Source organism: Rhamphochromis sp. 'chilingali' (assembly GCF_963969265.1).
Source record: "Rhamphochromis sp. 'chilingali' genome assembly, chromosome: 2".
NCBI classification, from domain to species: domain Eukaryota; kingdom Metazoa; phylum Chordata; class Actinopteri; order Cichliformes; family Cichlidae; genus Rhamphochromis; species Rhamphochromis sp. 'chilingali'.
Window position 1 is genome coordinate 1,232,017 of NC_137930.1, and position 27,290 is coordinate 1,259,306.

The window sequence follows — 27,290 nt, forward strand, 5'->3', positions numbered from 1 at the left end:
CAATTATAATTAGGATATCAGGCAGACCACCCTGTTACCAAATGATTTCTAATAACAATAAATGTTTACTGAACTTACAAGGTTTCGATCTATTGCTTTAGTAACAAATTGAATTTTAACGTGAAAAGAATGGAGGGAGTTGCTCTAGTTTATATAAGTTCAGTTTTACCTGAAACTGGATGAGTATTCAGCATGAGTTTTTCATTTATTAAAAGTATTTTTTAAATTCCTGCAGTAGTTGTAGCAGGTTTGCACCAACCAGCAGAACATAGCTATTAAAATATCTCACAAAAAGAGACAAACCATATTTTTTGATGGGTTGTTTTTTAACAGAAAAAACACCTTTTTTAAAATTATTTTTGAATCTGAAATTATAGGTTGGCCAAACTATATTTACAAATCTGAGGCCATTACACCTCCCATACATCGCAGAGGTCAATAATCAGCCTTTTCAAGAATGTTCACCTCACAAATTATGATTTTTTTACAACGAAATAATAAAGTGGAATTATAGAATATGCCATGAACTAAACCGTTTCTTACCAATTTCCTGGAATTATTGAAAATGAGCAGCAACAGAACGAGCTGCACGAGCAATGATAATAATGTCATGAAATAATGCACAGCACATTTGAAAATATCAGCTTTAATAGTAAATTCAGCTTGTTTACATGATTTATTAAAAAGACGTCCACCTCTGGCGGCTGATCTTTGTGCACATTCATCATACATCATACAAAAAATCAGCCTGATCGAATACTATTAAACAAAGATGGATTCGGGTTCTCTGCATGATAAGAAAAACATTCAAATCTTGATGCTACAGCTCTAATGTAACACAGCAATCCAGGGTGATGTCATCATGGTGATGTCATCATGGTGATGTCATCATGGTGCAGTCGCTGTGTCTCAAAGGAGTAATCAGTCGCTGCAGTTCTGAATGCAAAGGTGAGCAGCGAGGTTCTCCAGCCGTCAGATACTGTTTGTGTGCATATTAGAAAATAATGAGGAACACCTTTTGTCATTAATGCTGCAGTGATGTGAGAGTTTATTAATCCTGAGCTTCTATGCTGAGTAACACTGAGGAGATGATTAATGGCAGGAAACCTTCCTAACACGTGTAACTACTCATCTGGTGTCACCTGACGGGTCGACTCAGGTGTTTGCGCGCCTCTGTAAGCTGTTCGTCCACCCCTGAGTTCTCCTTCTCCAGCTCGGGATCCCGACGTCTTCCCAGGTCACATGAGCTATGTGACGAGCCAACAGACTGTACATAAAAGACAGCAGATCCTGTGACGTCAACGCGGTCCCTCACACCTGCATTCTTTCTAATGACCAGCAGGGGGCAGTCGGCTTCAGGAAACACAAACATCAGTCACTGATTTCAGGTTTAATTTAACACAACGTTCAGAGTCAGGGGGCACGGGGAGGGGGGAGGGATTCAGGGGGGCGCATCTCTGCTTTAAAAACTCCAACATGGAGGCGGGAAACGTTACAGTAACTGTGTCCGTCTTTTATATACAGTTTATGGCTGAGTCCTGTGATGAGGGTCTGAGCTCGATCGTGATGCTTGGATCTGGGCTTTTCTCCAGCTTCTAGCAGCTGACGGTGAGGCGAGGCTGGATGTGTGGGCCAATCAGACGCCTCCTTGATGGTGACGTGATGGAAAACAGTCGAACACTTCTGTGCGGTATCCCACAACACATTTTCAGTTCTCGGGACCTTTGACTGACCAGGAATGCACACGCCGACATTTCTGTCCCAGAGGTCAAAGGTTAGTCTGTGTTGACTACTGTAACATCTCTATGTTAACCGGGTGCTGGCAGGGGTCAGATGAAGCTCCTTCCTCCTCCTGAGAGCCTTCTCCTGCACCACCAACAGCTAACGCTATAAAAAGCAGCCTTTCTCCTCACACGCTGACAGGCTGCAGGATCAGGTTCCTGTCTTCTGATTGGCCAGCCAGCAGGGCACTTCTCCACACCTGGAAAAGCCGCATGCAAATTTCTGTGAATACGTGATGGATGTGCTCCACGATGCAGCCACAGAGCATCAAGCTGTGTTGATTTTATCTGATTTAAAAGGATCATTTAAAAACCTGAAGTCTTGGCTCTGTGAGGGGAAAAGTTTCTGAGAATACACCTGCACAGGTGCGTACCTCTCTCTCAGCGTCGGCTGGCTGCTCAGGAAGCTGAGCTGCTGCTCCAGACGACAAACCCTGAAGGCCAGATAGCAGGACGACAGGACCAGCAGGAAGACTCTGAGAGAGACAGACAGGTAAAAAACACCTGACACACCTGTGAAGAAGCGCAGTAAAGCCGGAGGTTCGTCCTCGCTCTGCATCCAATCGGCAGACGAAAGAACCGGCTGTGTATGCTGGTTTTGGATCTGACTCACAGCAGGATGAAGAGTCTGAGCAGCTGGTACTCTGCGTGGCCCAGTTCAGGTACCGGCTCTGTCAGCAGGATCTTCTCCGTCTCCAGGCTGCAGTCTACACGCACGAGACAGAGAACACGGGTAAACGCATCATTACCTTTGAATGTGGGCGGGCGGATGCACGGGGCTACCTGTGAGCGTGTGAGCACTGAAGGTGGTGGTGGTGGGGAGGCTGGGGGTGGAGTTTCCCAGCAAATCGGGGAGAGAGGAGGAGACGGCGGGAAGCGACGGTTTCCGTCTCCATTTCAGCACCTCTGGAAACTCGTCCTGACAGAGAGACGCAGGTTCAGAGACACACCTTTGTAAAAAGCAGAGAAGCTGCCGACGAGGCTGTTACCATGGACAGCGAGCTGGGCTCCTCCAGGTACTGCTTCAGACTCAGACTCTTCCCGTTCACCTGAGCACAGACAGAGGACGCCAGGTGAGCCAGAATCAAACATTCGTTACCAGGAAGCTGAATGTGGACCGACCTGCAGGTGGGTGCAGATCCTCCTGAGGACGTCGTAGACGCTGTCTCGGGACAGCAGGGACACAAACACGTACTGAGGACGGAGACAAAGACAGAAGGCGTTCAGAGTCAGTTCGCCCAATCGCAGCGAGGTCCAGACGGGACCGTAGCTTCGGCGCCGCCCTCTGAATCCTCCATTTAAACCAACTCCGGCAACAGGAGCCACTCACAGATTTAAAGCATCCACCCATCCCTCTGTCATCCACCAATCGAATCATCCACCCATCATTCATCCGTCCATCCTCTTCTGATCAGAGAAGCCCTCCTCCTCTTGTATCTGCGATCCCATTTTTAGGTAACTACTCGCAGCTCGTAACGGGTTTTCATTTTCAGCTGATCGGAACAACACGATCATGTTTAAAGTTTAAATCTCACAGAAACAGGCGAACTCTTAACCTCTTAAGCCCCAACGCCCCCGATACAGCGGCAAAAGGCAGGAGATCAGTTAGGCTCGGGGCTTAAGCGGTCAAAAGCCTTTAAATAGTTCATACTCCTGTGAGGCGAGACAGCGACACATTCCCGTCCATCAGCAGTGAGCGCGGACCCTCCAACAAACGCCTGCTCGGCGTGCGAGCGGTGGCAGAGGAGAGCGCGCTCTACAGGCGCTTCAACGAATCTCAGAGTCAGATCAGAAATGCCTGAATAATTCTGACTGACTGCGCAGAGCGGATGATGTCATCACTCTGCATCTGGTGCAGGCAAAGAGAAAGCTCATTAATCACATGATGCTCGGACAGGTCAGCGGGGATACCTTCTGTCCTGTATCCATGGTGATGGCGAGGCCGTTCGGCACCAGACCCGCAGTCTTGTGCTTCTTCACCAGCCGGACCGACACCACCGGGATGCACACCTGCCTCGGGAAACACAAACGCACAAAGTCAGAGCTTCTCAGGTGAGAGGCGCCTGAAGCTGAACCTGAGAAGGTCAGACGTCCAACCCTGGGCACCGGATCCACCTGCTCCATGACCCCGAACGGGATTTCTTTAAATTAATTCACTGAATTGATTCAAAGTGGCCATGTGACAGGTGATGTCATCGCTCACCTTGATGTCTTTGCCGAACAGGTTGGCGTAGAAACACAGCCAGTTCCTGGAGATGTAGAGTCGCCCCTGCAGCAGGATGTCTCTGAGCAGAGCGCAGGAATACGCTGCAGCGAGAGCGGATCGTGTTAGCGTAAACCGACTGAGATCGTTCGACAGACAGATGAGCAGATGTCAGGACACAGTTTAGATCAGACATCGGTTGGGAAGCAGAAACTGTTCTCACGGCATTCTTTACTGAGGGATTTCTGGCTAGCTCGCTGGGTGGAGGTCACCCCGGGGCGTCTACTTTCATTTCTTCTGTTTCAGGCGTTTTTGGGTGAATTTGTTGCATTTGTTTTAGACACATGCCATCGACACGGTCACAGACTTGGACTGGATAGCAGCGCCCTGAGAGATTTGCGAGCGGTGCCGTTGACAGGAACCGAATAATGATTTCAAAGTGTCGTGCTGACGGTTTCACATGTGAGCTAAAGCAGGCGGTGAGTGCTGCACTCGGTACCTTTCATCAGGACTTCTTCTTTAGGAACCGCCTGGAACAGTTTGTGGTACTGAGAGTTGTATTTGCTGACAGTCTGTGGACGCACAAAAACACACGATTACACGTTTGCATGGAGAGCGTTTACAACACCAGGTTCAAAAGGTTTCCCATCACGGCTGAAGGACGTGCAGCTCATTTCCTGTTTGTCTACAGCGGAGGAGACGCAGAGTTTGTGTTTTTATAGTTAACGGCAGAAATGTCCAATATGTCTAACGATAAAAACACATTAACACGGTGCTTTTATAGTTCACTTATTTTATAGTTGGAAACATTTGCTTTATAGTGAAAAAACAAATCAGCCACAGATTCATATTTATAGTTTCATTTAATAAAACATCTTTATGGTTATATACTGGCACCTGTTATTTACATATGAAAACAAACAGAAAATGTGGTTTCATTTGTGACATTAGTGGCTTATAACCAGCAGCCTGTTTAATAAAGGTTTATTTTTATTAGAGTGAATATTTATGAATAAATGTTCTTTATATTCAAACAAACATCATGCTGTCTGTTATTGACAGTATATTTGTTGTTGGATAGTTTATCTGTAATAAAAATCGGTTCATGTTATTTGTTTAATGGTACATTTATGTTCGTTTTATAGTGAAAACCGAGACGTTCCTGTCACTTCCTGTTATTAATAAGCCAAGCACTGAAATAAAAGGACATTTTTTATGGTTCACTGTATAATTTTAGTGGGAAAAACCCAGAAAGTTGTTTTATTTCATGGTGTATTATTTATGGAAATAATCCCAGAAGCTCAACCCCCATCCCGTCTCTGGTGCGTGTTTTACTTTCAACAGGCTGGCGCTGATTCCTGAGGCGTGATCGGGAAACAGCTTTGAGTTTGTATCACCTGAAACAAAAGATCTGAGCGCTTCCTCCAGCTCAGCTGACTACAAACCGAGCGGCGTGTTTCTGGAGCATTGTTTGGGTTCCTCGCATGTAGGTCAGACGTTACATCATGTACACACCGCCCTGCCCCCGTACACCTGTACGGCTTTATTCTGCGAGACTTCCTGCCTTCCTCTTCCTGTCTGAGACAACAAAGACTGAAACAACAGTCAGCGGCAGCTCGACACCTAGGTCTCCATCGTCTTCTCTGACCCTGCCTCGTTGGTCCTAAAACATTAAACTAACGGATAAACCCAAAGAAATGTTTGGGATTAGAGCTGCTGCTGCTTCCTGATGGTCGCCTGAGCTTTTCTGTCCACTCACGTGGATCCTGCCCACAAAACACCCACACAAACACACCCCTGTCCCCATGGAGACTCCTGCTGCCCTGCTGTCATCTCTGGACCTCCTGCTGCTCTGTGCGAGGGCAGGTTTTACTTACCGATTCTCTGTAACACTTCTTCACGTCTTCGTAGGACAAGTCGTCGATCAGCTGCAGCCTGCGGGACACAGCAGCACCTTCGGTTAGACTCAAACACAAACTGCAGTTTCTGTACTGGGAGCGGCCCAGTGATACCAGAAGTTCTCCTTTTAGTCCCAGAGAGCACAAACACACTGGATTAGAAGGAAATGCACACAACTACAATCGCTCCTGAGTGACTTCATCACTCTGTCTCATCGCTGTGGACGAGTTCTGGTCCACTCTTCTCCACAGGTTGTTTCACTTCATCGATGTTTGCAGCATTTATTCATGCACAGCTCTCTGAGCTCTGCGGCAGCTCTTTGGTATTCATGGTTCACTCGGCTCCTCCTCCCTCCACCACCGCCCCCAACCGCCTCCTTCAGAGAACACTGAACAGGCTCAGCTCTCGCTTCACCACGACGGTGTTCAGGGTTCGCACCGTGGCCCCAGTCAGATTAAACATATTCCATTAACCCTTACCTCATCATGTCTTAAATGTTCTTATCTTTCATTGAAAATGACTCCTACCATTGCTGGATTCATCACTTACAGCGGAGGGGGGGGGGGGGGGGGGGGGGGGCTGCAGATTTTAGACGCTGATTTAAGTCACATGAAGTTCTCCAGACGCCTGGCAATCAACTAATCTAAACTAAAACCTGCAGGAGCCGGCCCCTGAGGCCTGGAGTTCCCCTGCCTTACAGGATCAATTATCTGAGGGGAAACCATATTCAGCACTAATTTATTCCTTTATTTGTTAAACGGTCGTCACTCCCGTAGAAACACTTTGCAAAGCTGCTTCTCTCTCAGCTTATCATCACCAGTTTTTCTGCTTCACCTGTTTCCTTACACAGAGAAATGAGGGCGGGGCATTATGGAGATAATATTGCTCAGGACTGATGGTTACGAACGATACACAGAGTCACGCAAATATTAGTGAAGGAGGCCCGTTCAGAGGGTTTGGAAACGAGCTCGTAACTCTTGACGAGGAGAAACAGCTGCTTCCTTAAGATCACCGCTGACGTCGTTCCTGCAAACCTCCAGAGCTTCTGCTTCCACTGAGGTGCTCTCACCTGCTGATGATCAGTTAATCGAGTGCATTAACTAAGTTTCCACGTAGTGATTTTGTGCTATCTGGGATAATCTCTGTGCAGAAACCAGGAATCCTGGAAAACTACTGTACTGTGTCTGTGAGCATCTTCAGGGAGAGGCGTCTCTCATCCAAACAGACATGAATGGACAGTAAATTCAAAGCTCTCATGACACATCACAGCACGACGTGTCATCACGGTGCAACACACACGGAGGTTTAACCTCCCGGCCAAAGAGCGCGCCAGCGCTCGGCTCAAGAACTGCTCACAGTCTGGAAGCTGATTCATGCACAGAGTACAGTGGTGAGGTTTCCCTCCTGCAGCCTCCTGTTCTAACTGCAGGACGGTGCTTCACACACAGAATAATTATCTCCACACTGAGCCACTCACAGCTGACTGTGGCCTCCACCATCTACAGACACAGACAACACACCTGACCGGCCCCGTGCGACCCCCCGAGGCCTCGACAGCGCCGGATGGTGACGCTGGTCACGTTTTGCTCATTTGCATGTTTCCTTGAGCTGCAGCAGTGCAGCTTTTACTCATGCGAGCCCGGCTGAGGCTCGTGAGGAGCCATCGCCACGTTCTGTGCAGCTCCAGCTCCTCTGTCAGAAACAAGGCCTTTAACGCTATCTGTGAGGGGCAGCCAATCAGAACAAACTTGACTTAAAGGGGGAGGAGCGAAAACAGCTTGTTTCTGAGTTAAAGAAGGATTGACCCGAGCACCTGCAAACACTCTGGAGGTCACAGATGTTCGGCTGATCAGAAGCAGCAGAAGATGATGGAAGCGACACAGCTGACCCTCAGGTCACCTCACCGTTTCAAACCCACCGCGTCCCTCGTGTCTGACAGACGTCTGCAGACGCTCTAACGTCATTAATGATCCTCTTCAGTCATTTTATGCAAACAGGAGAGTTTCACTGTCAGCTGATTTTCATCCTCGATCCCAAACTAACTGAACAAACACGAGGTCTGCGGCTGATTTCAGAGAGAAATCGCAGACAAATCATTAAAAATCATCGTCACCACACCAACGACTGACTTCTGGGAAAACTACGAAAATTCACATAGTTTAAAAATTTCTGATTCAAATTGATGGGAGGAAGTTTTTCTCCGACCCAGAGCCGAGCGTCTGTCTCTACCTGTCGCGTCTGTCGTCTCCCATGTTTTCATAAACTCCTGCTCGGCTGCTGACGGCGGCGTGAGGAAAGAAACGTCTGACCGGTCACGTGAAAAACATGAAGAGTGAGGAAACATCAGCGTGGAGAGCTGAGCCGAGGTGTTAATCCACCTTCTGACACACAGCTCAGGCTCTGCAGTTTGATCACACACACACCTCGTGTCAGGTTTCCTGCTCATGTAAATGCACTGTGGGCAGGAAGGGGTGAATCCATGTGAGGTTTATGCAAAGAGGAAAACAAATGAGGAGCTGAGGAGGAGGTCTGACCGCGAGCGATGCTGATGAGCGTTATTAACGACTCCCATCGGCCACTGCAGCTCCGAGGCCGACTGGCACGCTTCCCTCTCCCACTGAAAACACCATAAAAGAAGTAACTGTGCAAACTGTTGGAGCGTGCAGGGAAAGTGGGGCAGAGAAAGGAGGACGTGTTCACGCCGCACAACAGATTAGAAAATTGTTGTTCAGGTGCCAAGCCGGGTTTAGTCGACACACTTTTAGATTCCCTCAAAAATGAACCCCCCCACCCCCCACCTCATGATGCTTAATCGACGTAATCAACTTTAATTTGATGCAGTGTGAAAAAAAATGCACAGAAATAAATTATTTTTCAAGAAATATTAAATAGATTCAACATCTTCCTTCTACAGAACTGCACAGATGGAAAAAGTACTACAGCTTACTAGGATATATTAGACTTAACAGTCACTATATACAGTAATGGACTTCTATACATTTTACATCAGATTAAAACTTTGGGTGTCAGATAATTATTTATTAAAAGCTTTTATTTATTAGACATTTTAAATGAGAATAAGAAAGAAAAGTATGTCTTTGTGCCCCCTTTTCCCTGTTCATGCCCTATCGGCCCCCCTGGCTAAACTTTGCTAGATCCGCCCCTGCACAGTTACGTCAGCTGTAGAAAAAGATCCTGGTGTAGAAAGTAATATTAAATACATTCTAACAACAGCTGATCAAGCTTAAACGTGCTGCTGTTGTTCAGCCGCTGGTTTCCTCTTTCTGGTGCAAAGTGGGCCAAAAGCAAAGAAGAGAGCCGATCAGCTGATCATTGATCAGTTTCATGATTGAAGTAGCAGCAGGAGAGGCAGTCGCTCCATATATCGGTTGATGAAATGCTGGTTTGGTAGCGAGGCTACAAATACTCAACCAGACCACAGGGCACGCCACAGCCGCTCGATCACGTGAGCACACTGCTGCGACGTGCTACGGTTATGAGCCGAGTTACGCCGTGTCGCAAGTTCTGTGAGGTGCTTTTTTGATATTTAATGGATCGGATTACATTTTTTATTTCTCTGGGGTGGCTGTAGCTCAGGTGGCAGAGCAGGTCAGCCACTAATCAGAAGGTCGGTGGTAGAGCAGGGCGATATGGCCAAAAATATTTATCACGATATATATTTGAAAATTTGCGATAACGATATAACCGACGATATAATTGATGCGAGACAAAATACAACTCCACAACATTACTAGCACAAAAAGAAAACCTTCCATTTATTTTCACTTAAACAAGAAGCTGGTTTTTATGTACATTAAAGCTTTATAAAAATGTAACAGTGCAAATGCAAATTCCTTGCTGAAAGTTTAACCAAAAGGCATTTCCAGTAGAAATGTGCTGACATATCCTGAGCATAACCATGTATAATATCCACTGAAGTTAAAAAGAGGTGCTTTGCAACATTAAACTGCAGTGTGCAGTACGTATTTTTCGGACCATAAGGTGCACGGGATTATAAGGCACATTAAGCGAAACAAAGCAGTCAGATAAATCAAACTTTATTAAACTCATTCTTCTTGCTTCCTCCACTTCTGTACCATTGATTCATTAATGTTGAATTCTCCGGCAGCTGCTCTATTCCCATGTTGCTGCAGTATATTAATGACTAACCTCGTATTGTGGATGGATTATCTCAGTTGTTCTCCTGACTGAAGTTTGGTCCGTTTACAGCATCCTGCCATGCGATTGCATTTGTCTCTAACCATGAAGAACCTTCACGTTAACTTTTATAAGTGGAAAAGTGTTAGTGTTCGTCCTCCAGCTTCACTGTTTATGTTATGCTAACATAGCTGTGTCGCTAGCGATCACGTAGCACATCATTATATACCAGCTAGCCCAACTTCAGTAACCCTACAAACGTCACTGCTGTTTAGTTTCCTGTCTTCATTTATGTTGGAAGTGATAGCAGAGCTGTACGTTTGATTTTTTTCAGAAATCTCTCAGTCAGAACATGCTATATCATGCTTAGGTAACTAGCGAAACTAGCGAGCTAACTTCCGCTAGCTTCCTGCTAACTTCTAACTCCGTTAAATGTAATACATTTTGTTTTCATGGATGCCTGGAAGTTAAACTTTATAGTTACACCTGGTAAAGCAGCAATGCTGATCGTTTTATTAAAGATGAAAGAATTTAGACAGTTTTTAACTCTCAGTGATGCTGCAGTGTTGTTTGACCTGAAGTCAAATATACGGAGTTTGGGACCCAGATTACTCCCAGATTTAAGAGCATCTTAGTCCGACAAATATGACAATAACAACGGCCGCTTGCATGTTCTGCAAAAAAATGTGCTTTGTTGTGTATCTGACGGACAAACACCAAACCAGTTCCACATCACTGAAGTTGCACCATTTTTACAAACCAACAATCGGCCATGTGCTTATGAAAACAAAGGCACTGCGCATGCGCGTTTTACTCCCATTCTATCGCGATATTTCATTTTCCTATCGTTGCCTAACATTATACCGGTATTACCGTGAACGGTATAATATGGCCCAGCCCTAGTCGGTGGTTCGATCCCAGGCTGCATCCTGGCTGCATGCCAAATGTCCTTGGGCAAGATACTAACCCCGTGTCTGCCTACTGGTGGTGGTCAGAGGGCCCGGTGGCGCCAGTGTCCGGCAGCCTCGCCTCTGTCAGTGCGCCCCAGGGCAGCTGTGGCTACAATGTAGCTTGCCATCGCCAGTGTGTGAATGTGTGCGTGAATGGGTGAATGACTGAATGTAGTGTAAAGCGCTTTGGGGTCCTATGGACTAGAAAAGCGCTATACAAATGCAGGCCATTTACCATTTACCATTTACCATTTTTCTCCGATATCCGATCCAGTAATTTAGGTCAGTATCGGGCCAATACCGATACGTAATATCGGATCGGTCCATCTCTAGTAGGCGGTAGGGTAAAGTGTCTTGCCCAAGGACACAACGACCAGGACAGAGAGCAGGGGGATCGAACTGACAACCTTTCTGTTACAGATGAGAAATACAGAAATCTATCCTTTGAAGCTCCGCTCCTCTAAAACAGCAATAAGGATCATTATTAGGTTATTTACATTATTATGTCAATAACAAAATAACTTAAAGCAAAAATTGGGAAATACAGTGGGGCAAAAAAGTATTTAGTCAGCCACCGATTGTGCAAGTTCCCCCACCTAAAATGATGACAGAGGTCAGTAATTTGCACCAGAGGTACACTTCAACTGTGAGAGACAGAATGTGAAAAAAAATCCATGAATTCACATGGTAGGATTTGTAAAGAATTTATTGGTAAATCAGGGTGGAAAATAAGTATTTGGTCACCTCAAACAAGGAAAATCTCTGGCTCTCACAGACCTGTAACGTCTTCTGTAAGAAGCTTTTCTGTCCCCCACTCGTTACCTGTATGAATGGCACCTGTTTGAACTCATCATCTGTATAAAAGACACCTGTCCACAGCCTCAAACAGTCAGACTCCAAACTCCGCCATGGCCAAGACCAAAGAGCTTTCGAAGGACACCAGGAAAAGTATTGTAGACCTGCACCAGACTGGGAAGAGTGAATCTACAATAGGCAAGCAGCTTGGTGTGAAAAAATCAACTGTGGGAGCAATCATCAGAAAATGGAAGACATACAAGACCACTGATAATCTCCCTCGATCTGGGGCTCCACGCAAGATCTCATCCCGTGGGGTCAAAATGATCATGAGAACGGTGAGCAAAGATCCCAGAACCACACGGGGGGACCTGGTGAATGACCTGCAGAGAGCTGGGACCAAAGTAACAAAGGTCACCATCAGTAACACACTACAACGGCAGGGAATCAAATCCCGCAGTGCCAGACGTGTTCCGCTGCTGAAGCCAGTGCATGTCCAGGCCCGTCTGAAGTTTGCCAGAGAGCACATGGATGATACAGCAGAGGATTGGGAGAATGTCATGTGGTCAGATGAAACCAAAGTAGAACTTTTTGGTATAAACTCAACTCGTCGTGTTTGGAGGACGAAGAATACTGAGTTGCATCCCAAGAACACCATACCTACTGTGAAGCATGGGGGTGGAAACATCATGCTATGGGGCTGTTTTTCTGCCAAGGGGACAGGACGACTGATCCGTGTTAAGGACAGAATGAATGGGGCCATGTATCGTGAGATTTTGAGCCAAAACCTCCTTCCATCAGTGAGAACTTTGAAGATGAAACGAGGCTGGGTCTTCCAACATGACAATGATCCAAAACACACCGCCCGGGCAACAAAGGAGTGGCTCCGTAAGAAGCATTTGAAAGTCCTGGAGTGGCCTAGCCAGTCTCCAGACCTCAACCCCATAGAAAATCTGTGGCGGGAGTTGAAAGTCCGTGTTGCTCGGCGACAGCCCCAAAACATCACTGCTCTCGAGAAGATCTGCATGGAGGAATGGGCCAAAATACCAGCTACTGTGTGTGCAAACCTGGTAAAGACCTATAGTAAACGTTTGACCTCTGTTATTGCCAACAAAGGTTATGTTACAAAGTATTGAGTTGTATTTTGTTATTGACCAAATACTTATTTTCCACCCTGATTTACCAATAAATTCTTTACAAATCCTACCATGTGGATTCATGGATTTTTTTTTCACATTCTGTCTCTCACAGTTGAAGTGTACCTCTGGTGCAAATTACTGACCTCTGTCATCATTTTAGGTGGGGGAACTTGCACAATCGGTGGCTGACTAAATACTTTTTTGCCCCACTGTATAAAGTCCGAAGTCTTTATATTAAGGCCATCAGTCAAACAATACTGTTGCTCTGGGTCTAAACAGAGCGCGTTGTGTGTGACATCTTCTTTTGCGCATGCGGGCTTTGAGCGTTCACACTAGAGCGCGTTTGCTGTCGCATTTTATTTGTAGTGTGAACAAGCAGACAAAAAAATGGGATTTGATCAAAACATCGGAATTGAGCATCAAGACCTGCAGAGTGAACGTAGCCTTTGAGTGTTTCTGGGGTTTTCCTCCCGTTTGGCCTCTCAGGCTTTCTCTGCTGCCAGGAAACGTGAGCTGATTGCACGTGGTGCAAACACACACACACACACAGACTGTGACTGCAGCTTGCTTCATACGTGACGGGAATAAGAGCGCAGCGAGAGACACTGAGGCTTCCTCTCACTGCCGACTGTCTCTCCTGCACGTCTCCTCAGCTTTAATCTGCTGCCAAACACACACACACACACACACACACACACACACACACACACACACACACACACACACACAGACACACACACACACACACACACACACACACACACACACACAGACACACACACACACACACACACACACACACACACACACACACACACACACACACTCTGTCAGGACTAATGAGGCTGTGGGCTCCTCCTTCTGTTTTGCTCACACTTTGAGTGTAAGCGAGCGTCCGGCCGTCCTCCTGTCCTCCACCAGCTGTCACACTGGCTCAGGAACAAGATGCAGTTTCTCACCTGAAGGGTAGGGGGCAGGGTCCATCCTCCTCCCTGGGGGGCTCCACCTCATGGGGGGGCAGGACACCTACATCATCACTGAGCTCCAGCTGCTCTGACATCATCGTCACCACCTGGAAAGTCAGGAGGAAAAACAGCATCAAGAGTTTTAATCATCAAACGAACCTGTGCATCATGTCTTATTTAGTCTTATTTTAGTTTTTAAAAGAAAACAAACACTTTTTATTATATTTATTTTTGTTGATAGTCTTTATCAAAACAACAAAACCTCTTTATTTATTAGAGGCTTTTATTTCATGACAAGTAATCAGAGAGCAGGAATTACTTTAGCAAGTGGCTTCATTAGTTCCCTCTGACAGTGTATATGTGAAGGGCTTTTATTGTGAAAGGTAAGAGGATCTCATTTTTATGATAGGAAAAATGCACTTTTCCTATCATGTTAGCACCTGTGAGGCAGATCACAGATGATACATCATCCAGGACTGTGTGTACATGAGGGTGCGCTCTGATTGGTCAGCTGAGCTGCAGAGGAAACTTTCGATCTGAAGGACCACACGTTACGCCTGTGCTGCCATGGCAACAGCACGATGGGGGAAGAAGATGGCTTCTCACATGCAGTGTGTGTGTGTGTGTGTGCGAGGTCGCAGCCTCACACCGACATCGTCGACGTGCAAAAATCAGATTGTGATGAAAAGAACTGCAGTGACTTCATTTCCCAGAGTGCCCCTCTGCCCTGGCATCCTTTCTGTTGCCGTGCGCCTCCTTCGGCGCGTTCGGCATGGCGTCTGCGGGCTCACTGCAGCTTGATGCAGAATGAAATCATATGTGTTCACTTTTATCCTTCAAACAAACACGAGCAGTTTCTAATGTTTCTAATGTTCAGAGTTTATTTTCTCTCAGAGGCAGAGAGAGGTGGGTGATGGGAGGACCGCGTCAATCAGACAGTGGATCGACGCGCTGCTCGAGTTATCAGCGGATTTCACATTAAACGCACTTCCTCTCAGCATCACATCAGCACAATCACTTCCTCGTTTTCAGAAAACGTCCAAAAACAGTTTTTTATGTTTACTGGTGTGACCGAGGAGGATGCTGGGACAGGAGGAGAGCCCTGTCAGGAGCTGCAGCACTGTGATGGATGAAATCTTTGCAACACAAAGATGAGGGTTTAACACTGTGGGGAGAAAAGCTTTTGAAACAGTTCTCAGATATGACACACGCACACATGTGAGTGAAGGTTTCCACCAACAGCCGTACCGCCACGGCCGCCGAAACGAAGGATATATTCAGAGAAAATGAAGATAAAAGCTCAGAGAAGCCATCATGCAGCTGATTCGACCCGTGCTAACATGCCCGTGACATCGAAGGAGGTGGGAACGCACTACAGTTGCCTCGGTAACAGGCGTGATGCTTACACTCTTTCACCTGCTTCGCCTGACAGCTGGTGCTGAACCCTCCTCCTCTTCCTCCTTTTCCTCCCCTCCCCAGGATGATGGAGTCAGACACCTCAGCTGGTGCAACAACCGGAAAAGTGCTACTCTCCTCTTTCTCCTCATTTCCTGTCACATGACTCCTGACGAGCTCCTGCAGGCCTGAACACGTTCATCACAGTTTTTTCTACTCTTGCATCTGTGTGATGTCATACAGAGAGGCTCCACCCATCTGAGGTTCAAACCTGCTGTTTACACGGACCAGCCAATCAGAAAAAAGTTGTCTTTGAAAGGGGGGCGGTATGAGATAAAGAAGGATTATTCTGAACTGTGACTGATGCAAAGCCGCTCCAGCAGAGTGTAAGAATAATGATCGTCATCATCATCACCTGTGTCAGTTCTTCGGAGCATGAAGAGCTCGATCACAGGAAGCAGTCTGAATGCCGACCGCTGACCCGAAGCCTTCAAACTGCCAGCCTGCACACAGAGCAGCTCTTTCTGTGTTTTCCTCATCGTGGTTCCTGATGAATTGCATCTATGCAAACGATAAGAAAATAAAACTCCTCGAAAGCCACATTCAAACTTCACCACCTGCCTCTCCGAGCATCAGGACGCCGTATCCTGCAGATCACTGAAGGCGGAGGGACCCGTTTGTCTTTAGACATATTTCTATTATTGCGATCCATAAAGCTTTGAAATCTCCAAAAAAGCCATCTGACAGTCTGAGTCAGCTGACTTTACTTCTGAGCCTATTGTTCATATTTTTAATCTGAGTATCCAGGATAATATCATCCCTAAAATCTGGAAAGCAGCCTCTGACCTCTCAGATCTGAACATCTGCCGTCTGAATCCAAACTTTGTGTGTGGACCTTAAGTATCAGGATCGATGAAGAGCTTGGGTCATCAGCATCTCTGATGGTAACAAAGGACAGTGGACGGCAAGCACACTGCTGTGTTTGTTGAGCTGCTGTTAGGAGGTAAAACTCAGATGTAGTAAAGATTCCTGAAGATGAAGGAGTCCCCCAGGGCTCCGCTGTAGACCCTGTTTTATTTTCCTTTTTTATGAATAATATAAGAAAGAATATGGCTACAGCTAGAAAGCTCCTTTATGCAGACAGCATACTTTACTCGGCGTGCTCACCTCTGCATCAGGTTGTCGAGGGGCTTCCTTTCAGCAGCTGCAGGCTCTTAATGCTAACAAAACCAAATTCAGGTTGTTTTCCAGGAATCACTCATAGATAATGTTGGTATTCACACCCTCGGAGCAGATTTTATGGAAAGAGTGTCGTTCTAAGAAGGTGTAGGTCTTCGGTTGGATGCTCAGATTTCTTCTGGTACTCAATGAAAAAGCTTTGATTGATTAAACATGGCTTGTTTTGACTCATCAGTTGAGAAAAACTTACACAGGAAACCTGTTAAAGTTTTCTTGGTTATGGTGACGTTATGTATACGCAGAGCGCAGAGACCCTTAGAGGAATCTCATTTCTGCCACTTATTCTTTCAGTTGTGGCCCAGGTGGCGAAAGATCGATCGATGCAGTTTGCAAACATAAAACTGAGATACTTAAACTCCTTCACTCGAGGCAGATACTCTTCCTCTTTAAGCGAGCACATCGTGCTTCGGCCTCAGGCCTTCAGCACCCCTGCAGCTTCACGCGCTGAGGGTGAAGGGTTTTTACGCTCCTGAAAAGGACGCTTTTTAATTTGTTGGATGTGGTTTGGCTTGTTCCTTTAAGCCGCTGTTTTATCTAAACATTTGGACCCTAATTTGCATTTGGTCAACAGTTTGCAGGTTCTGTGTGAAGCTCTAAGCCCTGCACCCATGTGAACAACAGCTTGTCTTTCTAAAAACAAAGATTGGTAATCAGACGGTTTCATGCAGCGGTGGTGGTTAGGAGGAACAGGAAGAGCCGTGTCATCGAATGATGACTCTGAAACCTCACGCTGATGAGAGGACAGTTAAGTGTTACCGACAGAGCTTCCGGATTATCTATGGAAAGTGGTGTTTCGATAGCGTGCAAGACTTTGCATACAGCAAAGCTCGAGGTACAAAAAGGTACACGCCTGAAAGACGAAACCTGAAGGGAATACAAACAGCTGCTTATTCAGTCAGACGAGACCAAAGTGAAACAGTCTGGGTGAGAACGAGCACACCACGACGAACGCCTGTTGACCCATGCGGGTGGGGGTGTGTGGAGCTGGCTGTGAGTCGGAGCTCTTTCCAACATGCTCTAACAAACATGTGCTCGATGTAATTCTACTTGCCCAGCAAGACTTTAATGCACAACTTCTACTTTTATTAGAATCCCAAACATGTTTTACTTTAATAAAATAGTCTCTTGATTAGGGCTGCGCCATGTCATACCGCTCACGGTAACACTGGTATACCGTTGGGCAACGATAAGAAAATGAAACATGGCGATAGAATATGGGTAAAACGCACAGGCGCAGTGCTTTTGTTTTCATACGCACATGGCGGAAAAAGCACGGCGGAGAAAGCGGATCGTTGAATGAAACGGAGGAACCAGAACTGGTTTGTAAAAATGCTGCAGCTTCAGTGGAACTGGTTCAGCTTTCGTCCGTCTGATACACAACAAAGCACTGTTTTTGGTAGCGCGTGCTAGCGGGCCGTCGTTATCACCGTTATTACCAAACCGATTTGATGTGGAATAAAGCAGTGGCACAAAAGAGGTTTTATTCTCATTTCTCAACAAAAATGCAGCTGAGACATGAAGCTAATCCAGAAGCAGTTTTTCTGCTGGCCACTCGAGTCACACGCTAATTCAAACTTTATTTACACAGCGCCAAATCACAACAACAGTCACCACAAGGCGCTCTATATTGTAAGGTAGACCGTACAATAATACATACAGAGTAGTATGTATTATTGTACATACAGAGTATGTACATTTCATGTACATCTGCACTTTTATTAACACACAGCGCAGATGTACAAGAAACAATTACTCAGAAATAAATTATCAGCATTTATTAAATAATCATGCTCCATAAATAAAAGAAAAAATGTTGTTTTGTGCATAACAAAGAGCTCACAACTGTGCAGTCAAAATGTAAACTAACAGACGCTGAGCACAACAACAAGCAGCTGCTCTGTTCTTAACTTCTACTGCGTGACCGACAGCCTGGAGTTTGAAATCCTCTTCGTAACCGCGTCTCTGAACAGGAGCCGTTTATGGTCCTTATACACACACAGTACGGTGATATTACGCTGAAGCACAGTACGTATCACTCCGCGAGGCTCCAGACTACGGCAGCCGTAACGCGGTGCGGCTCCGTAGCAAAGTCGTACTCAAACATTTTTAGTCAGATTGCTGAGCGCCGTGTTCCACAGAGAAGCGGTTCGCGGTCAGTGAGCACAACCAGAACTCATACATAAGGCGCGCTGTCAACTTTTGAGAAAATGAAAGGATTTTAGGCCGTGCAGCACCTCTGGGCGTTAGCGTGGTTAGCTCGTTAACACGTTGACGCCGTCCAGCCCCACGCACGGGGCGATGCGCAGTAACTCGTTAACGGAGATTTGCCGTGTCCATCTTGTCGCTGCCTGCAGGTGAAGCGATGGGGGAGGAGGGGGTGTTGTGGTCAGTGAAGGAGAGGCGGAGCAACGCAGCGTAGAGACAAAAGTGGACGAAAGAGAGGCAAACCTGCGGCTCCACAACTATAATTATAGCATAGACTATATCGATATAAAGGATATTGTCACATCTCTTATCTCGTATAAAAATATATTTTTTAAAAACTCGATATATCGCCCAGCCCTACTGCAGAGAAAAACCCAACAATCATGTGACCCCCTGTGAGCAGCACTTTGGCGACAGTGGGAAGGAAAAACTCCCTTTTAACAGGAAGAAACCTCCAGCAGAACCAGGCTCAGGGAGGGGCGGGGCCATCTGCCGCGCCAGGAAGACGGGACAAATGCAATTTTGCAGTTGCCATCAGAGTCGCCCCCTGCTGGTGATTAAGAACAAACTGCAGGTTGAGACATTTAAACAGCTCTGGGCCTGATTTCGTCCTGCAGACCAACACTGACAGTGAGCTTCTGTCTCTGCAGCTGCATTAACTTTGTGCCTCGCTGTCATTAACATGCAGCACCTCCCCTGCAGGCCTCAGTGTGTGTGTCTGTGTGTGTGTGTGTCCAGCACCACAAACAAAACACCTCTTTGAGTGAGCTGCAGAGCGAGGCCGACTCACACAGCTACCCCACAGCCTCACAGCAACAAAAGGAGCTCCTCGTTTCTACTTTTAGTCATGTTGATAAAATCCTCATCACTCTGTGCAAAGCTTTTCATGAAGGTGGAAATTACACTTGTTGTTATCTGTATTGCTCACTGACGGTTTTCTTTGTGAGAAACGCAGCGCGGGAACAACTCTGACTGTAAAACCTCAAAGTTGTGGAATAACCCCGGGGTCCAATCATATTACTGATAAGCTGATAATGAAGTGTAACCTGATTACTTCATCTTCTGCAAACCCAGCACAGCCGATCAGGCTGAAGATGGGAGCTTCTCGAATGAGCTCAAAATCAGTTTTTCCCTGAAAATCTGCGACTTTATCACTTTAAACTTTTACTCTGAAGATCATTCCTACATCATCACGTCCTCTCTCCAGCTTCCTTTTCCTTCTTTCCTCCCTCCCCTGTCTTCCATCCTTCCTGACTTTTTTCATTCCCTCTTTCCTTCATATCTTTAACATCCCAGCAGCTTTGTCTCTGTGTAGAAATCAACTCTTTAAATTTATCCTTATTTTCCAGATAAAAATGAAATTCACACATTTCTTTCAGCGCCCTTTAGGACGAGCCCGAGAGCACCCGTTAGCTCGCTTCTTTGGTTGGCGGATGTAGACAGAAAGAAAAAATAGTTCCTCTGTGAAACGGCCCGGGTTTGTTGGCTTAGTTTGGTGGATTTTTGTGTTGAGGCGTGAACGATCACATGTGGAAACAAAAGTCAGGTCAAAGTGCTCAAACGGAGGCTTCACAGACGGGTGATGTCATGTGGTTACTTCTACTTTTTTATACAGTCTGTTGATGCTTCCATCTTTTATATACAGTCTGTGGCCACATCCATCTTTTATATAAGGTGGTGTCTGTAACCTAGCTGCTGGTGTTTGGTGAGTTATTTATTTAAGTAGATTTTAGGTGGAGGAGGGTGGAGAGTTACCTCAGCCTGACGCGCTCACGTGCATCAAACCCACATTAATAAAGTTCAATCAGATGTCTCATTGATATCTGACATCATTTCAAGCTTTCATTCAGTCTGTATCCATAAAAGACGGTTTGTTACAGCAGTAATGTGATTACTAACGTGTGCACGTGCTATTAACGCGCACCTATGAAAACAAAGCTGCTGCATATAAAGCGGTTTATTACTGATGAAGGAAAATATTAAAATAAGATCTCAGTAGACTCAACAATAGAATCCCCGCAGAACGAGCGCGTGACTCCTAGCGCAGACTCACCTTTACCTGCGAGGCTTATGCAGTCTTCAATCACGTCCGCCGGAGTCCCGGTCGGTCCGGTGTCGGTCCCCGAGTCCGTCCTTCAGCACCGACACAGGGCGCTCCCCTCTCTCTGTGCACGAGCTGCGCAGTCACGCTGGCAGCATTCGACACAGCTTGTGCAGGAAGTGAGCGGAAGTGCCTTTCAAAGTAAAGAATGAATGAAAGTTGAGTGTTTAAACGGGTTTCACTCGTGAGGCACATTTAAAAACGTTTCTCTGTCGGTTTCTAATCCAACCCCACACAGATGTTCCTGATGTTTCTGCTGCGTCATCATCATCTGTTACCTGTCTGCGTCTCACCTGTCTGGATCACCGTTCGTCAGATCCACTGTCTCTGAAACACACCTGATGACATCATCACATCTTTGGCTGAAAATCATTTCTGTGTGTTGGAGGGGCTGATGCCCAGGTGTGTTTAGAGAGGTGCGGGGAGTGGGGCGGCATCTCCTCCTGATGTATGAGAGCCAACCCCGACTGATGTGATTGGATTAAACAACCACAGTCACATTTCCTTCCCTGAGTGCAGCTTTAACATGCCGGCACTTTTTTAAAATGATGAAGGTTTATAAGCTTTAAAGTGAATTCAAACTACCAGCAGGTTCTCAGCTCCGCAGGTCACGGCTGATTCCTTCAGCAGAAGGAATCTGAGTAAAGGAGGAGACCCAATCCCAGGTGAGTCCATCCCAACCATCACACCTCGACCCACATGATAACCCTCAGGACCTCCTCCAGGCTGGGACACCAGCTTTTAGGCTGAGAGGTCAAATCTTCATGAGCCTAACAAGTCGTCAAGGTGCCTTCACCTCAAACAGGAAGCGAAGAAACAGCCACTGTGACATCACTTCCAGGACACAGGTGTTTCATTGCACAGAAGTTAAAGCTGTGCTTTGGTGTCATGACTTAAAGGAGGCCTGTGAATTCATGAAGACTAAATTCTTGTTGTTCAACCTCCTGAAGACTTAATGCACCTGTGGGTCTCTTACACTCAGGTTTACCTGTCACAGGTGAGTCAGACAGCTCATGTTAACCTGAACCCTCCGCCAGGTGTTTAAAGTGGATGTTTTTTTATTTTTCCCTGAAACACAGTCAGGGATGGTTTCCTTAGAAACCACCATCATCCCAGCCTGCACGTGATGCGTTCAGTGGACATCTGTAAACGGCATGAACGAGAAACAAACTCCACATCATTGAAATGTTTCTGTTGAGCTATTTGACAACTCAACAGCGCCGCCGTGTGGCCAAGCGAGTGCACTGCATCAGAAATCAAACAAACTTCCAAACCACCAGATTTTTTAGCATTAAACAAAACTCTCTTTTTAATATTGGCTTTTATTTCTTCATATACAATAAAGCAGAAGCTTTTCAGTTATCCTCAGAGGCACTCGTGATGATGAGGAAACATGAACAGATGTGGAAATCCGTTCAGTGGATATCTGTGTGTCCTTAAGTGGCAGACCCAAAAACCCTCCACAGCTGATGAACAGGATCTGAGAGTCACAAGAAAAAAAGAATCAAACAAAGAGAAAAACAAAATGAAATAACCAACGTGAAAGCAAAATGACCCCAGTAAATAAGTGAAACTAAAAGTCTTTGTCAAACTGATGACATTTATAAAAACGGGGTAGTTATCGTTACGGTAATAGTTGAAAGAAACGAGACCAACAGCCAAACCGTCGCACACCAGAGGACCACCACAATCACCCTGTGAGGATTTTAATTTGTCAGATTATTTTTTTATATGTTTGTCAACAGAACAAGTTTCCACTGAAAGCACAGAAAACATACCTGACAGAATCCTTTGGCTGTCTTATATCCACCTGCACAGGTAACATTGGCAGGAAGACCAGGCCACTGTTCCTCACAGACGTGTCTATCAATGACACGTCCACCACCCTCACTCATCAACAGGCTCCCCATCAGTTTTAGTTTCTCCCCATCCAACCACATGACAACGTGATTTTCTTGTAGGTGTATTTCAGCAGGAAGCTGAATTGTTTGTACTCTGTGGTCTAATCGAACTTTCTCAGACAGCTGGAGACAGCATGGAGTAAAAATAGAAACATGTTTTTCCACATAGAAGCTTTTATTAAAAATATAATTATACCACAAACAGGTCAAACGAAACTGTTGTCTTACCTTGAGTAACATGATGTCATTACCAAGTCCAACGTGTTGGTAATTTTCATGGATGATTTTGTTTTCAATTTTTACTTCCTGATGATTTTACCGTTCTTCAGATTGTGGTTGCCGAGAACGACGTGTGTGAGGCCTCTGAGGGAGTAATCAGCGAGAATTTAAAATGTAAACTATTTTAAACCTGATCTCTTGATTTCTCAGTCGTTACATGCAGGCTAATGTCAGCAGCAGTGTTGGCCAAGTTACTTGAAAAAAGTAATCAGTAACTAATTACTGATTACTTCCCCAAAAAAGTAATCCCGTTACTTTACTGATTACTTATTTTCAAAAGTAATTAATTACTTAGTTACTTAGTTACTTTTTAAAAACCCGATTTACAACCTGAAGAGGTGATAAAGAAATAGATCTTTCAGCCCAATTCTACTTTTTCTGCATAATCCATCATACAAAATGTAATCAGATGGAAACGTCTCTTTTTAAATTTGTTTTATTAGTTTTAATCTTTTAACTTTATGCATCAAGCAAAACATTTAATTATCTGCAACATTCTCTGACTGGAAGAAATTAGTTTAACATTTAAACCTATTTTCTGCACATTCCAGCACATAAAATAAAATATTTTGTGTGTTTACACTCAGTCTTTCAAATAGATGCAAGTAAAACACAGCAGAACATAAATAAAGTCACAGACTCAGCGGTCCTGTTGCTCTATTTTCACCTGTAAAGCAGGAGTGGGGTAGGCGGAGGTTTACCCTGGTGCAGGTGTGCCGCGGTCAGTTGAAGAATCCGCGAGTTTCTCTGTGAGTTTCCCATTACGTCGTAGCTACTCGGTGCTTGTTGGAAGTTTAGGGTTTTTTTCGCTGTAAAAAGAAGTTTTCTTCCCACGCACAACGGACACTAATGTTTTTGTCACTTTTTATGGAATCAAACTCAAAGTAAGGTCAGTACTTCCACGCTTTAAACGCTGCACGCTCATACTCTCTCTGCACTCGATATATGATCCATTGTTGATCTGCACACAGCTGTTGTCACTAACGGCGCACTCGCTTACGTCACTGTCGTGAGACATTCTCGCAAAAAATCACGGTTTTAGTAACGCAGTAACGCAGCGTTCCTACGGGAAAGTAACGGTAATCTAATTACCGTTTTTGCAATAGTAATCCCTTACTTTACTCGTTACTTGAAAAAAGTAATCAGATTACAGTAACGCGTTACTGCCCATCTCTGGTCAGCAGTGCTGTATCTAACGGCTGTCAGAGGTTTGTTGTTACATATTCCAAAGGTCATTAATATTTGATGATGTTAAAGTTAATCATCTTTTATTATCCTTTAAAATAACACCTGCCTCGTCAATAACCTGTATTTATTCATCAGATCACTCTAAGTTTGAAAATGTTTTTGTATAAAGTCGATGAACAGGAAATCAAACTCACGAGTTGCACTAGTGAGCACAAAGTCTTCAGTGAGGAGAAAACCTCCACAGACATGTCGACCCTCGTTATCCTGCACTGACGCCATCGAGCTCTGCGCCGCTTGTTCTCCATGAAAGATTCCTGTTGCAAACTCTGATAAAAGAAGAAGTTAAAGTCAGTGTGGCGTTTACAGCATTAAGATAAATCAGGTATATTTGATGTCTCACTGATGTCTCGCAGACATGGTGGAAGACAAAGAAGAAGCTTGTGCAGACAGCGCATGGTGCCAGCAGGAACCTCAAACCGTCCTTTACTCTGTAGAAAGACTTTTATACAACACGCGTCTTAGTTTGAAGGCTGGACTATCTTCATCATCTCGACTTCCTGTCATGCTAACCGCAGGCTTGTTCTTAGCATTAATAATGTTGGAATCTTGTTGGTTATGATACGCACAGCTGTCACATCTAGTTTTGCGTTTTCCTGTTGGTACATTTGGACGTCGTTGGCTCTCATTCTGCAGTTTACAGACACCTGAAGTCTCCGGCACCGTCACAACCATTAGTGACCTCACGGTGTCTGCTGTGAGGACGGCTCTGGAGACCAGAGACAGCACAACACTTATACTGCAAAATGATTTTTACAAGTTGTTGAATGAAGTTAGTTTGACAGAAAGTTCTGAGTAAAGAAGAGATGTGTCTGAAATTCTCCAAGCCCCTCCCCTTTTCTTACAAGAGTGGTTAGCATCATGGAGAAAACAAAAACACGCTAACAGCAGAGATTTCATCAGCTGAGATTACAGCTGCAACTCTCAGGTGAAACTGTATCAACATCATCATACAGGTAAAATGATCCAACAGAAGACAAACTGAAGCCTTGCTGGGAAACAGCAGTGAAACATCAGACCGTGTCAGCAATGCAGCAAGGCCACGTCAGCGTGAGCAAAATACAGGATGAGATGGGTCGGGGTCATCAATGAACCGCTGCTCAGGGTGAAACTGTGCTGCTGCTGGCAGAAGGAGAAGGGGGGGTGGTGCGTTAGAAGGCATCGATGGATCCACATCCAAAAGCACATTTCTCCATTTGTTTTACGTTTTTAAACCAGGAAATATTTTATTCTACACAATGAAACCAGAGTCTGCAAGCTTTTTGTTTTGAAAGAAGAAGAACCCTTTGATCTGAGCGGATCCCTCCTGCCTCCCATCATCCCAGGACCCGAAGACGTTTCACAACATCAGCTTCTCTGTGGTGTTTTCAGGGAATAAATGAGGACACTGAGCTCGAGCGCTGCTCCACCAGCTACAGGTTTAATATCAGATCAACAACAGTAGAAAAACAGAGGCAGAGACTACCAGACAAAAAGAAGAGTAGGAAATCCAACATCATCCAACAGCTCTTTAAAATAATTCCTCTGTACAGTATTTACACACACACACACACACACAGAGCATGTTTACAGCTACACACTGAGGAGGAGGAGCCTGTCACTCAGTCAGTACAAGGAAGCAGTCTGAATACTGCCCTCTGATTGGCCGGCCCTCCTTCATCCAGTGTTCTCTTTATTTCACGTGAAGCTGAGACGCATCCAGGTAACGGTGTGATGTCACCCGGAGCTGAGCCCGTCCTTCTGAAAGAGGTCAGAGGTCACCCAGTCGTCCCTGCAGGTACGTCACTGTGAGCTCTGCATCCCAGCAGCACCTGCTGGCCAACGGGACCGCCCAGAACCAGCAGAACCCAACGGGACCAGGATCCGGTCCGGCGAGGGTCGGAGCAGTTGGCTGGACGTCCAGGCAGAGATATCAAACACACACAGAACACCACTGAACTGATGTCACGGAAACAGAAACACTTCTTCACGTGATCCAGTCACATGACTCGGAGAGGCGTAGAGGCTGGCCAATCAGGTGTGCCTGTAGAAAGTGAGAGGAGATCACGGGTCAGAAGATTTTACCAGGGAATGGTTTGAAATTAAAACGAAGAAGAAGGTGATGATGATGAGGAGGCTGATGTCCTGTTCAGTAACTGTTTTTTTACACTGAGATTCACTGATCTGACCAGTAGGTGGAGCTGCTGCACCGAGACGCCTGAAGCAGGGCAGGTACAGGTGGAGAGGAGCGGCACAGAAGTCCCAGCATGTTCATGGATGTGATGAGCACCTGCGCAGCACTCACACATAACTGCTGTGTGTGTGTGTGTGTGTGTGTGTGTGTCTGTGTGTGTGTTTCTTACCGTTCTCACCTCCGTGCGGGCGGGTACATGGACTGGGCGGACGCTTGCTGACTGGCGACGATGGCGGAGGACGAGAGGCCTGAAACAAAGACAGGATGTCAGAACTGAAACAGACTCGCACACGCCTCTCATTAAAAGCAGCTGCAGGCTCAGAGGGGTGAGGTGGGCGGGCTCAGAGGATCCTTTTCCAGCTATGAATCATGGGAGGTCAGCTTCACCATGGCTCTGTGGCTGGTCACTAAACTGAGCAGGTTGTCCTCCAACACCTGAGCTAAAGAGGATCTAAAGGCAGCAGGCGAGGCTCACCTGAGGGGTAAGACAGGTCGTACAGAGGGTATCCCAGGTGGTGATGGGACTGCATGATGCGCTGCGAGGGCGAGGAGCGTGGCCGGTCGCCCTCCCTTTCTCTCTCCCGCTCTCGGTCATGTGGCGTCTTGCTGTCCTGGATGGACGGCGACTTGCTTTTGTACTGGCTGGCGTGCAGCTGCAGCAGGTCCAGAGCTTTGGCCTCGCTGGACGGCTTCACAGACGGACTTGACCTGGAGGGCTTCTCGCCGTCCTCGCCCGCCCCCACCTTCCCGCCGTATGAGGCGGCGTAGTAACTGGCTGGCAGGTACGAGCCTGGAAGGACAAACATGAACAAACAACATGATGTTTATGTTTGAACATAAAGGTTCAAACATAGGTTCGGCA

General features: G+C 46.0%; 2 protein-coding genes across 3 annotated transcripts in view; both read right to left on the reverse strand.

The window, feature by feature from the left end:
- gramd2ab (GRAM domain containing 2Ab) lies at nt 1-25,445 on the reverse strand. Its single transcript, XM_080876540.1, has 14 exons — nt 24,393-25,445; nt 22,960-23,094; nt 20,783-22,854; nt 13,885-13,997; nt 5,862-5,919; nt 4,484-4,556; nt 3,985-4,088; nt 3,693-3,791; nt 2,904-2,975; nt 2,771-2,830; nt 2,565-2,700; nt 2,395-2,488; nt 2,156-2,257; nt 1-1,981 (listed from the first exon to the last, which is right to left on the reverse strand). The coding sequence occupies exons 4-14, from the start codon at nt 13,986-13,988 to the stop codon at nt 1,933-1,935; spliced, it is 951 nt and encodes a 316-aa protein (XP_080732666.1). The 5' UTR covers nt 13,989-13,997; nt 20,783-22,854; nt 22,960-23,094; nt 24,393-25,445; the 3' UTR covers nt 1-1,932.
- A 217-nt stretch (nt 25,446-25,662) lies between these two features.
- Nucleotides 25,663-27,290, reverse strand: part of znf609a (zinc finger protein 609a) — a 31,755-nt gene continuing 30,127 nt past the window's right edge. Inside the window, exons 8-10 of one of the 2 annotated variants that reach the window (XM_080876533.1) lie at nt 26,904-27,218; nt 26,607-26,676; nt 25,663-26,278 (exon numbers count right to left, since the gene is read on the reverse strand). In XM_080876533.1, coding sequence (XP_080732659.1) covers nt 26,269-26,278; nt 26,607-26,676; nt 26,904-27,218 — 395 coding nt within the window. In that variant the 3' untranslated portion in view covers nt 25,663-26,268. Of the gene's footprint in view, nt 26,279-26,597; nt 26,677-26,903; nt 27,219-27,290 lie in introns of both variants that reach the window. The other variant, XM_080876534.1, reaches the window with a different exon arrangement.